General features: G+C 48.3%; 1 protein-coding gene across 2 annotated transcripts in view; it reads right to left on the bottom strand.

Annotated features, from left to right (window-relative positions):
• Positions 1-14,097, bottom strand: part of RBBP7 (RB binding protein 7, chromatin remodeling factor) — a 106,709-nt gene that overhangs the window by 43,516 nt on the left and 49,096 nt on the right. For both annotated transcript variants that reach the window (XM_063953938.1, XM_063953937.1), the window contains exon 6: positions 9,602-9,762. In XM_063953938.1, the coding sequence (XP_063810008.1) occupies positions 9,602-9,762 (161 nt within the window). The remainder of the gene's footprint in view (positions 1-9,601; positions 9,763-14,097) is intronic.

The following is a 14,097-nucleotide window of genomic DNA, read 5'->3' as shown; positions in this document are numbered from 1 at the left end:
CTCCCAAACGGGCGGGAGAGTGCGGATGACTCTGCAGCACCGAATGAGAGAACTCCAGGTCCTCCTTAGCCAGGTTATCAAATTTGTAGGATTTTACAAACGTGTTTGCCCCTGACTAAATAGCCGCTCGGCAAAGTTGTAAAGCCGAGACCCCTCGGGCAGCCGCCCAAGATGAGCCCACCTTCCTTGTGGAATGGGCATTTACATATTTTGGCTGTGGCAGGCCTGCCACAGAATGTGCAAGCTGAATTGTATTACACATCCAACTAGCAAAAGTCTGCTTAGAAGCAAGAGCACCCAGTTTGTTGGGTGCATACAGGATAACAGCAAGTCAGTTTTCCTGACTCCAGCCGTCCTGGAACCTATATTTTCAGGGCCCTGACCACATCTAGCAACTTGGAGTCCTCCAAGTCCCTAGTAGGCGCAAGACACCACAATAAGCTGGTTCAGGTGAAACACTGACACCACCTTAGGGAGAGAACTGGGGACGAGTCCGCAGCTCTGCCCTGTCCGAATGGACAAACAGATATGGGCTTTTTTGAGAAAAAAACCACCAATTTGACACTCGCCTGGTCCAGGCCAGGTCCAAGAGCATGTTCACTTTTCATGTGAGATGCTTCAAATCCACAGATTTGACTGGTTTTAAACCAATGTGTTTTGAGGAATCCCAGAACTACGTTGAGATCCCACAGTGCCACTGGAGGCACAAAAGGGGGTTGTATATGCAATACTCCCTTGACAAACTTCTGGACTTCAGGAACTGAAGCCAATTCTTTCTGGAAGAAAAATCGACAGGGCCGGAATTTGAACCTTAATGGACCCCAATTTGAGGCCCATAGACACTCCTGTTTGCAGGAAATGCAGGAATCGACAGAGTTGAAATTTCTTCGTGGGGCCTTCCTGGCCTCACACCACGCAACATATTTTCGCCACATGTGGTGATAATGTTGTGCGGTCACCTCCTTTCTGGCTTTGACCAGGGTAGGAATGACCTCTTCCTGAATGCCTTTTCCCTTAGGATCCGGCGTTCCACCGCCATGCCGTCAAACGCAGCTGCGGCAAGTCTTGGAACAGACATGGTACTTGCTGAAACAAGTCCCTTCTTAGCGGCAGAGGCCATAAGTCCTCTGTGAGCATCTCTTGAAGTTCCGGGTACCAAGTCCTTCTTGGCCAATCCGGAGCCATGAGTATAGTTCTTACTCCTCTACGTCTTATAATTCTCAGCACCTTAGGTATGAAAAGCAGAGGATGGAACACATACACCGACTGGTACACCCACGGTGTTACCAGAACGTCCACAGCTATTGCCTGAGGGTCTCTTAACCTGGCGCAATACCTGTCCCGTTTTTTGTTCAGACGGGACGCCATCATGTCCACCTTTGGTAATTCCCAACGGTTTACAATCATGTGGAAAACTTCCCCATGAAGTTCCCACTCTGCCGGGTGGAGGTCGTGCCTACTGAGGAAGTCTGCTTCACAGTTTCCATTCCCGGAATGAAACACTGCTGACAGTGCTATCACATGATTTTCCGCCCAGCGAAAAGTCCTTGCAGTTTTTGCCACTGCCCTCCTGCTTCTTGTGCCGCCCTGTCTATTTACGTGGGCGACTGCCGTGATGTTTTATCCCACTGGATCAATACCGGCTGACCTTGAAGCAGAGGTCTTGCTAAGCTTAGAGCATTATAAATTTACCCTTAGCTATATTTATGTGGAGAAAAGTCTCCAGACTTGATCACACTCACTGGAAATTTTTTCCTTGTGTGACTGCTCCCCAGCCTCTCGGGCTGGCCTCCGTGGTCACCAACATCCAAAACTGAATGCCGAATCTGCGGCCCTCTAGAAGATGAGCACTCTGTAACCACCACAGGAGAGACACCCTTGTCCTTGGATATAGGGTTATCCGCTGATGCATCTGAAGATGCGATCCGGACCATTTGTCCAGCAGATCCCACTGAAAAGTTCTTGCATGAAATCTGCCGACTGGAATTGCTTCGAAGGAAGTCACCATTTTTTTTACCATGGCCCTTGTGCAATGATGCACTGATTTTAGGAGGTTCCTGACTAGCTCGGATAACTCCCTGGCTTTCTCTTCCGGGAGAAACACCTTTTTCTGGACTGTGTCCAGAATCATCCCTAAGCACAGGAGACTTGTTGTCGGGATCAGCTGCGATTTTGGAATATTTAGAATCCACCCCTGTTGTAACAGTATCCGAGATAGTGCTACTCCGACCTACAACTGTTCCCTGGACTTTGCCCTTATCAAGAGATCGTCCAAGTAAGGGATAATTAAGACGCCTTTTCTTCGAAGAAGAACCATCATTTCGGCCATTACCTTGGTAAAGACCCGGGGTGCCGTGGACAATCCAAACGGCAGCGTCTGAAACTGATAGTGACAGTTCTGTACCACGAACCTGAGGTACCCTTAGTGATAAGGGCAAATTTGGGACATGGAGGTAAGCATCCCTGATGTCTCGGGACACCATATAGTCCCCTTCTTCCCGGTTCGTTATCACTGCTCTGAGTGACTCCATCTTGATTTGAACCTTTGTAAGTGTTCAAATTTTTTTAGATTTAGAATAGGTCTCACCTAGCCTTCTGGCTTCAGTACCACAATATAGTGTGGAATAATACCCCTTTTCTTGTTGTAGGAGGGGTAATTTAATTATCACCTGCTGGGAATACAGCTCGTGAATTGTTTCCCATACTGCCTCCTTGTCGGAGGGAGACCTTGGTAAAGCAGACTTCAGGAGCCTGCGCAGGGGAAACGTCTCGACATTCCAATCTGTACCCCTGGGATACTACTTGTAGGATCCAGGGGTCCTGTACGGTCTCAGCGTCATGCTGAGAGCTTGTCAGAAGCGGTGGAACGCTTCTGTTCCTGGGAATGGGCTGCCTGCTGCAGTCTTCTTCCCTTTCCTCTATCCCTGGGCAGATATGACTCTTATAGGGACGAAAGGACTGAGGCTGAAAAGACGGTGTCTTTTTCTGCAGAGATGTGACTTAGGGTAAAAAACGGTGGATTTTCCAGCAGTTGCCGTGGCCACCAGGTCCGATGGACCGACCCCAAATAACTCCTCTTCCTTTATACGGCAATACACCTTTGTGCCGTTTGGAATCTGCATCACCTGACCACTGTCGTGTCCATAAACATCTTCTGGCAGATATGGACATCGCACTTACTCTTGATGCCAGAGTGCAAATATCCCTCTGTGCATCTCGCATATATAGAAATGCATCCTTTAAATGCTCTATAGTCAATAAAATACTGTCCCTGTCAAGGGTATCAATATTTTTAGTCAGGGAATCCGACCAAGCCACCCCAGCTCTGCACATCCAGGCTGAGGCGATCGCTGGTCGCAGTATAACACCAGTATGTGTGTATATACTTTTTATGATATTTTCCAGCCTCCTGTCAGCTGGCTCCTTGAGGACGGCCCTATCTATAGACGGTACCGCCACTTGTTCTGATAAGCGTGTGAGCGCCTTATCCACCCTAAGGGGTGTTTCCCAACGCGCCCTAACTTCTGGCGGGAAAGGGTATACCGCCCATATTTTCTATCGGGGGGAACCCACGCATCATCACACACTTCATTTAATTTATCTGATTCAGGAAAAACTACGGTAGTTTTTTCACATCCCACATAATACCCTCTTTTGTGGTACTTGTAGTATCAGAAATATGTAACACCTCCTTCATTGCCCTTAACGTGTGGCCCTAATAAGGAATACGTTTGTTTATTCACCGTCGACACTGGATTCAGTGTCCCTGTGTGTCGACCAACTAAAGTAAACGGGCGTTTTAAAACCCCTGACTGTTTGAGACGTCTGGACCGGTACTAATTGTTTGTCGGCCGTCTCATGTCGTCAACCGACCTTGCCGCGTGTTGACATTATCACGTAATTCCCTAAATAAGCCATCCATTCCGGTGTCGACTCCCTAGAGAGTGACATCACCATTACAGGCAATTGCTCCGCCTCCTCACCAACATCGTCCTCATACATGTCGACACACGTACCGACACACAGCACACACACAGGGAATGCTCTGATAGAGGACAGGACCTACTAGCCCTTTGGAGAGACAGAGGGAGAGTTTGCCAGCACACACCAAAAACGCTATAATTATATAGGGACAACCTTATATAAGTGTTTTCCCTTATAGCATCTTTTTTATATATTTCTAACGCCAAATTAGTGCCCCCCCTCTCTGTTTTAACCCTGTTTCTGTAGTGCAGTGCAGGGGAGAGCCTGGGAGCCTTCCCTCCAGCCTTTCTGTGAGGGAAAATGGCGCTGTGTGCTGAGGAGATAGGCCCCGCCCCTTTTTCGGCGGCCTCGTCTCCCGCTCTTAACGGATTCTGGCAGGGGTTAAATATCTCCATATAGCCCCCGGAGGCTATATGTGAGGTATTTTTAGCCAAAAATAGGTTTTCATTGCCTCCCAGGGCGCCCCCCTTCCAGCGCCCTGCACCCTCAGTGACTGCCGTGTGAAGTGTGCTGAGAGGAAATGGCGCACAGCTGCAGTGCTGTGCGCTACCTTAAGAAGACTGAGGAGTCTTCATGCCGCCGATTCTGGACCTTCTTGTTTCAGCATCTGCAAGGGGGCCGGCGGCGAGGCTCCGGTGACCATCCAGGCTGTACCTGTGATCGTCCCTCTGGAGCTAATGTCCAGTAGCCAAAGAAGCCAATCCATCCTGCACGCAGGTGAGTTCACTTCTTCTCCCCTAAGTCCCTCGTTGCAGTGATCCTGTTGCCAGCAGGACTCACTGTAAAATAAAAAACCTAAGCTAAACTTTTCTAAGCAGCTCTTTAGGAGAGCCACCTAGATTGCACCCTTCTCGGCCGGGCACAAAAATCTAACTGAGGCTTGGAGGAGGGTCATAGGGGGAGGAGCCAGTGCACACCACCTGATCCTAAAGCTTTACTTTTTGTGCCCTGTCTCCTGCGGAGCCGCTATTCCCCATGGTCCTTTCAGGAACCCCAGCATCCACTAGGACGATAGAGAAAATTATATATGTATAATTCCCTCGGGGTCACAAGTATGTTATTTTGCCTGGTTGCTACTCCCTGCTGTCGACGATTACTAGGTTTTCTGTCGACTATAATGTTTCCTGGTACAGCCACAACTGCGGATTCAGTACATGGTCATACACATTCAGAACACATTAATGACACTTGGGTCCTGAAGGTTCCGGACAATCCGCTTATATGTATGTTATATGTATATATAGGTGGGATATGTGTGTATGTGTATTACAATATGTATATTCATCTTATGATTTATAATGAATGCTGAAGTAATAGTATTCTCACTCATGTGCTGGTCGCTCTGTTGATAAAGCTCTAGGTTGGCAGTGAGGAGTGGGTCTCCCGTCCTCTCAAGGAGTCCGAATGTTTATTATTTTCCCGCGGCGGAGAGAATACTGTGAAAGTCAACTCCTGGTCGACACGGGGTCCTGTCACAAAGGATCGGATACAGGAGGCTAAGTGATATTTTATTTCTATTCTTTGGACTTATTTGCATTACACGCACATGAGGGAGTGTTTATATTCGGAGGGATATCAGATAGAATTATCCTGCAGAGATGGGGGATTTTCCTTATGTTGGGTCTTCTCTATACATCGCGGCAGGCTGCAGTGCGTATACAGGAGGTGGCCAGGGAAATGCTGAGGCTGACTCCGAGAGATACTGGAATTTTCTCCCTAGGGCGGTGTGCCGCTGTTTGGGGATGCCTTAGTTCAGTCAATCTCGGCGGATACGGCTGGTAAATCTAACTTAAGGCCCGTACACACTGGTCGATGTATCGGCCGTTCTCTTGAACGGACGATACATCGCGGGACCGTCGGCCAGTGTGTACGGGCGATACGTCTGTGAACTCAGTCGTTCACAGACGTATCGCGTCGGCCGCGCAGCACAGCCGACAGCCAATATATCTAACGATATATTGGCCCGTCGCTGTGTGTGTACGGGGCGGTCGTCCGACCGCCCGTACACATGCTGCGGCGGCCGGCGGTGATAGACAGTTGTACTGGGCGGGCGCGAGCGCCCGCCCAGTTCATGACGTCAGTCCCCCGACGGATCGGGCTGTGTGTATGCACAGCACACTGCCCGATCCGTACATAGATATATCTGCATATCAATTGATCTGCAGATATATCTAATAGTGTGTACCCACCTTTAGCGAGTTAGATTCCCTCACAACGGTTGCTGACGCATTCTTTTGTGGGATGCAATCGTTTTAACTAGTTCGATACCGTTTTTTTCCTTCTCTGTGCAGATGGAAGGTGAAAAGGTAAGTGTTCTGCAGCCTTGTTAGGTTCGCAGAAGCAGATGTCGTTTTCTGTTTCTCACACATCCACCACATGGTGCTGAGTCTACCTGCCTGGACCCCACTTCGGTGGGGACTCGTCTACTACTTTTCAGTTAGTCCGGGAATGGACCAGGACCTGTGAGTTAATTGTAGAATCCAGAGGGGGACTGTCTGGAGTTAGATGTATCCCCTCACTGATTTTCTAATGGATCTTGCCGTGTCCCCTCTGGAATGAGAGGTAGTACGCGACGCCATACCAGAGGTGCGTCAGGTTCAGGGCCTTGTCCTCCTGTCCCGGTTATAAAAAAATAAAAAAAATAAAATAAAAAAGTTTACATGCCTGATTGAGGAGAGGTCAAGAAACAAGTGGTGCGAATCGTTGTTTCTCTGACTGATCTTCAACACAGGGAAGGGCTGTTGTTCCCAACGACGCAGATGTCGGAGGTGGTATCAGGGTAGATACTGACCAGTTGAGGTTGTGTTTTCCTGTGGAAAGAGGTCTGAGGATCCTGACTCGGATCAGATTTGCAGTGCCAATCCATCTATATGTTCCGTTGATGAAGAAGTTGGGTGCGGCCTAAGAGGCCTTTTCGGTGAGCAGGTCAAATGCCAGGAGTGGTTTTCACGGGACTTGCTGGGAATGTGGTCCGGGTCTCACCGGCACATGCACCGGAATATAATTCTAATGGTCAGGATATCGCTCCTGTGGTGTCTGCTCAGTTCTCACCTCCTAGAGGGACGAAGGTTCGGGATCCAGCATTAGATCCTGGGGTCCATGTATGCAGATCTCCGAGGCTGGGGAGCAGTCCTTGCATGGGAAGTAGTTCCAGAGGAAAAGGTCAAGCTGCGAAGCTTGTCTACGATAAGCTTTCTTGAAGTAAGAGCTATTTTCAACAAACATATTCTTCGTGATCTGCCAGTGTTAATTCTGTCGGACGACTTGGCAGCAGTGGCGTAAGTAAGCCGCTAGGGCGGAACAAGGATCAAAGCGGCAATGGCAGAAGCTGAAATAGATTTCCGCTGGGTGGAAAGACTGGTAAACTTTATATTAGCAGTCTTAGTTCCGGACGTAAACGACGGAGAAATAGATTTCTCTGCAGACGCGCTCTCCATCCGGGAGAAATACAGTAGTCATCGATAAGTTTTACAGAAGTGACAAGTATTTGAGGAGTGCCTCATTTGGGCATGTTGGCGTCTCACCTCAACGAGAGACCTCAGGAATATGGTTCCAGGTCAAGGGACACTCAAGCTACAGCAGTGGACGCCCTCATGTCACCTTGGGTGTTTTCAGTCGGTCTGTGTGTCCCCTCCGCTTTCACTCTGCTGAAGGTGATAAACGCAAGAGGAACAGAGGTCCCGGCGATTCTCATTGTTCCGGTCTAGCCAAGGAGGGCTTGGTATCCAGTTCAAGATTTATTCATAGACGATCCCTGGCCTCTTCCTCTACGGGAGGAACGGTTACAGCAAGATCCGGGCGTTTATCAGGACTTACCGCGGCTGCGTTTGACGGCGTAGCGGTTGAACGCCATATCCTAGTCCGATCGGGTATTCCCAGTGAGGTCATTTCCACACTTCTTCAGGCTAAATAAGAAGTAACGGCAAAGCCTTAACACCGTATTTGCCGTGAATGTGTGTCTTGGTATAAATCTAAGAGGCTTCCTACGACAGACTTTCAGCTGAGTCGTTCTTCTCCATTCTTTGCAAGCAGGTGTGGATGCAGGCCTACAGTTAGGCTCCGTTTCAGGGCAGTTTTAGCCTTGTAAATTTTCTTAAAAAAATAAAATAAAAAAAAGGAATTGGCCACCTTTCTGGAAGTTCAGACTTTCGTGAAAGGAGTACTGCACATCCAACCTCAATTTGTGCCCCATTGGCACAGTGGGCTCTTGACGTGGTGTTGCATTTCTTGTGTCTCACTGATTGGAACCTTTATTAAAGGTTGTGTTAAAATTTCTCTCTTGGAGAGTGGTCATGCTTTTGCTTTTTGGGAAACCGCAAGGCGGTTGTCGGAAGTAGCGGCTTTGTCTCACAGGAGCTCCTGTTTGATCTTCCAAGTGGATAGAATTGAGAACGCGGATAGTAGTTCTGCCTAAAAGGGTTTTCGGGGTTTATCAAAAACCTGCCTAGTTTGATGCCTGTGGTAACTTCAGCATTGGCTGATTCAATGTCTCTCGATGTAATCAGGGTTTTGAAGATTTATGTCGCCAATTGGGCTCAGTTTGGGGAAACAGAGGCTCTGTTTGTGCGGTATGCTACCAGCGTGCTTGGGGCGCCTGCGTCTCTGCAGTCTGTTACACGCTGGATCTGTGATACGATTCGGTGTGCTAGTTCTACGGCTGGATTGCCGTTACCGAAGTCAGGGGAGACACTCTACTGGGAAGATGGGCTCTTCTTGGGCGGATGCCCGAGGTGTCTCGGCGGGTTAACTTTGCAGAGCGGCTACTTGGTCGGGTTTCGAGCACCTTTGCTAAGCTCTACAAGTTTGATACCCTGGATGATGGGGACCTCATGTTTGCTCAATCGGTGCTGCAGAGTCGTCCGCACTCTCCCGCCCGTTCTGGAGCTTTGGTATAGACCCCATGGTCTTTTTGGAGTCCCCAGCATCCTCGAGGACGTAAGAGAAAATAGGATTTTAGTACCTACCAGTAAATCCTTTTCTCCTAGTCCGTAGAGGATGCTGGGCGCCTGTCCCAGAGCGTACTGTGTCTGCAGTTATTGATTTTGGTTGCACTTTGTGGTGTTTCTTCTCTGTCAGGCTATTACCAACGTTGTTCATGCCATGGCATGCGATTTCTTATTGTTGGTAGGGTTGACACACAGGTTGTGTTACATATTCTCTCAGCATATGGCTGTATGGTTTTCATACCGTGGGCTGGTATTCTGTTGAAGGCCATGTCTTGCGGTATGTTCGTGGTGTGAGCTGGTATGACACTCGTGGTGTTTAAATTATAAATTCTTTCCTCGAAATGTCCGTCTCTCCTGGGCACAGTTTTCTAACTGAGGTCTGGAGGAGGGGCATAGAGGGAGGAGCCAGTTCACACCAAGTTTAAGTCTTTATAGTGTGCCCAAGCTCCTGCGGATCAGTCTATACCCCATGGTCCTTTTGGAGTCCCCAGCATCCTCTACGGACTAGGAGAAAAGGATTTACCGGTAGGTACTAAAACACTATTTTTTTGTTTATATGAGCAACAATGGTATTTTTGGAGCCACAAAAACAAAAATACATCTTCAGACACCAACTTAACCATAAGCAGTTTAGATACCAGACAAATGATATAAAAGTTAACAGAACTTACATCATGAGTTTCTGATCATCTGCAACTGAGCCAAACAAAGATTCATGCAAAAGATGCCATGCCACATCCTCAACCACAGCCGAGTGCCCAGTAAAGATAGCTTTAGCATCAACTATTTTGCCTTCTTTTGGTCCAGCACTTATATCCCACAAGCAAACAGTCTGCAAAAGAAAAAAAAAGAAAAAAAATAAGAATTTACTTACCGATAATTCTATTTCTCGGAGTCCGTAGTGGATGCTGGGGTTCCTGAAAGGACCATGGGGAATAGCGGCTCCGCAGGAGACAGGGCACAAAAGTAAAGCTTTCCGATCAGGTGGTGTGCACTGGCTCCTCCCCCTATGACCCTCCTCCAAGCCAGTTAGGTACTGTGCCCGGACGAGCGTACACAATAAGGGAGGAATTTTTGAATCCCGGGTAAGACTCATACCAGCCACACCAATCACACCGTACAACTTGTGATCTAAACCCAGTTAACAGTATGATAACAGCGGAGCCTCTGAAAAGATGGCTCACAACAATAATAACCCGATTTTTGTAACTATGTACAAGTATTGCAGATAATCCGCACTTGGGATGGGCGCCCAGCATCCACTACGGACTCCGAGAAATAGAATTATCGGTAAGTAAATTCTTATTTTCTCTATCGTCCTAGTGGATGCTGGGGTTCCTGAAAGGACCATGGGGATTATACCAAAGCTCCCAAACGGGCGGGAGAGTGCGGATGACTCTGCAGCACCGAATGAGAGAACTCCAGGTCCTCCTTAGCCAGGGTATCAAATTTGTAGAATTTAGCAAACGTGTTTGCCCCTGACCAAGTAGCTGCTCGGCAAAGTTGTAAAGCCGAGACCCCTCGGGCAGCCGCCCAAGATGAGCCCACCTTCCTTGTGGAATGGGCATTTTCATATTTTGGCTGTGGCAGGCCTGCCACAGAATGTGCAAGCTGAATTGTATTACACATCCAACTAGCAATAGTCTGCTTAGAAGCAAGAGCACCCAGTTTGTTGGGTGCATACAGGATAACAGCAAGTCAGTTTTCCTGACTCCAACCGTCCTGGAACATATTTTCAGGGCCCTGACAACATCTAGCAACTTGGAGTCCTCCAAGTCCCTAGTAGGTGCAAGGCACCACAATAAGCTGGTTCAGGTGAAACACTGACACCACCTTAGGGAGAGAACTGGGGACGAGTCCGCAGCTCTGCCCTGTCCGAATGGACAAACAGATATGGGCTTTTTTGAGAAAAAACCACCAATTTTGACACTCGCCTGGTCCAGGCCAGGGCCAAGAGCACGGTCACTTTTCATGTGAGATGCTTCAAATCCACAGATTTGACTGGTTTTAAACCAATGTGATTTGAGGAATCCCAGAACTACGTTGAGATCCCACAGTGCCACTGGAGGCACAAAAAGGGGGTTGTATATGCAATACTCCCTTGACAAACTTCTGGACTTCAGGAACTGAAGCCAATTCTTTCTGGAAGAAAATCGACAGGGCCGAAATTTGAACCTTAAGGGACCCCAATTTGAGGTCCATAGACACTCCTGTTTGCAGGAAATGCAGGAAACGACCGAGTTGAAATTTCTTTGTGGGGCCTTCCTGGCCTCACACCACGCAACATATTTTCGCCACATGTGGTGATAATGTTGTGCGGTCACCTCCTTTCTGGCTTTGACCAGGGTAGGAATGACCTCTTCCGGAATGCCTTTTTCCCTTAGGATCCGGCCTTCCACCGCCATGCCGACAAACGCAGCTGCGGTAAGTCTTGGAACAGACATGGTACTTGCTGAAGCAAGTCCCTTCTTAGCGGCAGAGGCCATAAGACCTCTGTAAGCATCTCTTGAAGTTCCGGGTACCAAGTCCTTCTTGGCCAATCCGGAGCCATGAGTATAGTTCTTACTCCTCTACGTCTTATAATTCTCAGCACCTTAGGTATGAGAAACAGAGGAGGGAACACATACACCGACTGGTACACCCACGGTGTTACCAGAACGTCCACAGCTATTGCCTGAGGGTCTCTTGACCTGGCGCAATACCTGTCCCGTTTTTTGTTCAGACGGGACGCCATCATGTCCACCTTTGGTATTTCCCAACGGTTTACAATCATGTGGAAAAAACTTCCCGATGAAGTTTCCACTCTCCCGGGTGGAGGTCGTGCCTGCTGAGGAAGTCTGCTTTCCAGTTTCCATTCCCGGGATGAAAAACTGCTGACAGTGCTATCACATGATTTTCCGCCCAGCGAAAAGTCCTTGCAGTTTTTGCCATTGCCCTCCTGCTTCTTGTGTCGCCCTGTCTGTTTACGTGGGCGACTGCCGTGATGTTTTTCCCACTGGATCAATACCGGCTGACCTTGAAGCAGAGGTCTTGCTAAGCTTAGAGCATTATAAATTTACCCTTAGCTCCAGTATATTTATGTGGAGAAAAGTCTCCAGACTTGATCACACTCCCTGGAAATTTTTTCCTTGTGTGACTGCTCCCCAGCCTCTCGGGCTGGGCTCCGTGGTTACCAGCATCCAATCCTGAATGCCGAATCTGCGGCCCTCTAGAAGATGAGCACTCTATAACCACCACAGGAGAGACACCCTTGTCCTTGGATATAGGGTTATCCGCTGATGCATCTGAAGATGCGATCCGGACCATTTGTCCAGCAGATCCCACTGAAAAGTTCTTGCGTGAAATCTGCCGAATGGAATTTGCTTCGTAGGAAGCCACCATTTTTACCAGGACTCTTGTGCAATGCTGCACTGTGTTTAGGAGGTTCCTGACTAGCTCGGATAACTCCCTGGCTTTCTCTTCCGGGAGAAACACCTTTTTCTGGACTGTGTCCAGAATCATCCCTAGGCACAGCAGACGTGTCGTCGGGATCAGCTGCGATTTTGGAATATTTAGAATCCACCCGTGCTGTTGTAGCAGTATCCGAGATAGTGCTACTCCGAGCTCCAACTGTTCCCTGGACTATGCCCTTATCAGGAGATCGTCCAAGTAAGGGATAATTAAGACGCCTTTTCTTCGAAGAAGAATCATCATTTCGGCCATTACCTTGGTAAAGACCCGGGGTGCCGTGGACAATCCAAACGGCAGCGTCTGAAACTGATAGTGACAGTTCTGCACCACGAACCTGAGGTACCCTTAGTGAGAAGGACCAATTTGGGACATAGAGGTAAGCATCCCTGATGTCCCGGGACACTATATAGTCCCCTTCTTCCTGGTTCGTTATCACTGCTCTGAGTGACTCCATCTTGATTTGAACCTTTGTAAGTGTTCAAAAAAATTTTTTAGAATAAATCTCACCTAGCCTTCTGGCTTCAGTACCACAATATAGTGTGGAATAATACCCCTTTTCTTGTAGTAGGAGGGGTAATTTAATTATCACCTGCTGGGAATACAGCTTGTGAATTTTTTCCCATACTGCCTCCTTGTCGGAGGGAGACCTTGGTAAAGCAGACTTCAGGAGCCTGCGAAGGGGAAACGTCTCGACATTCCAATCTGTACCCCTGGGATACTACTTGTAGGATCCAGGGGTCCTGTACGGTCTCAGCGCCATGCTGAGAACTTGTCAGAAGCGGTGGAACGCTTCTGTTCCTGAGAATGGGCTGCCTGCTGCAGTCTTCTTCCCTTTCCTCTATCCCTGGGCAGATATGATCTTATAGGGACGAAAGGACTGAGGCTGAAAAGACGGTGTCTTTTTCTGCAGAGATGTGACTTAGGGTAAAAAACGGTGGATTTTCCAGCAGTTGCCGTGGCCACCAGGTCCGATGGACCGACCCCAAATAACTCCTCTTCCTTTATACGGCAATACACCTTTGTGCCGTTTGGAATCTGCATCACCTGACCACTGTCGTGTCCATAACATCTTCTGGCAGATATGGACATCGCACTTACTCTTGATGCCAGAGTGCAAATATCCCTCTGTGCATCTCGCATATATAGAAATGCATCCTTTAAATGCTCTATAGTCAATAAAATACTGTCCCTGTCAAGGGTATCAATATTTTTAGTCAGGGAATCCGACCAAGCCACCCCAGCTCTGCACATCCAGGCTGAGGCGATCGCTGGTCGCAGTATAACACCAGTATGTGTGTATATACTTTTTATGATATTTTCCAGCCTCCTGTCAGCTGGTCCTTGAGGACGGCCCTATCTATAGACGGTACCGCCACTTGTTTTGATAAGCGTGTGAGCGCCTTATCCACCCTAAGGGGTGTTTCCCAACGCGCCCTAACTTCTGGCGGGAAAGGGTATACCGCCCATAATTTTCTATCGGGGGGAACCCACGCATCATCACACACTTTATTTAATTTATCTGATTCAGGAAAAACTATGTTAGTTTTTTCACATCCCACATAATACCCTCTTTTGTGGTACTTGTAGTATCAGAAATATGTAACACCTCCTTCATTGCCTTTAACGTGTGGCCCTAATAAGGAATACGTTTGTTTATTCACCGTCGACACTGGATTCAGTGTCCCTGTCTGTGTCTGTGTCGACCGACTAAAGTAAA

This window comes from Pseudophryne corroboree, chromosome 2 (genome assembly GCF_028390025.1).
Source record: "Pseudophryne corroboree isolate aPseCor3 chromosome 2, aPseCor3.hap2, whole genome shotgun sequence".
Classification (NCBI taxonomy): Eukaryota; Metazoa; Chordata; class Amphibia; order Anura; family Myobatrachidae; genus Pseudophryne; species Pseudophryne corroboree.
The sequence above is the reverse complement of the archived record's forward strand: the minus strand, read 5'-3'. Positions and strand labels throughout refer to the sequence as shown.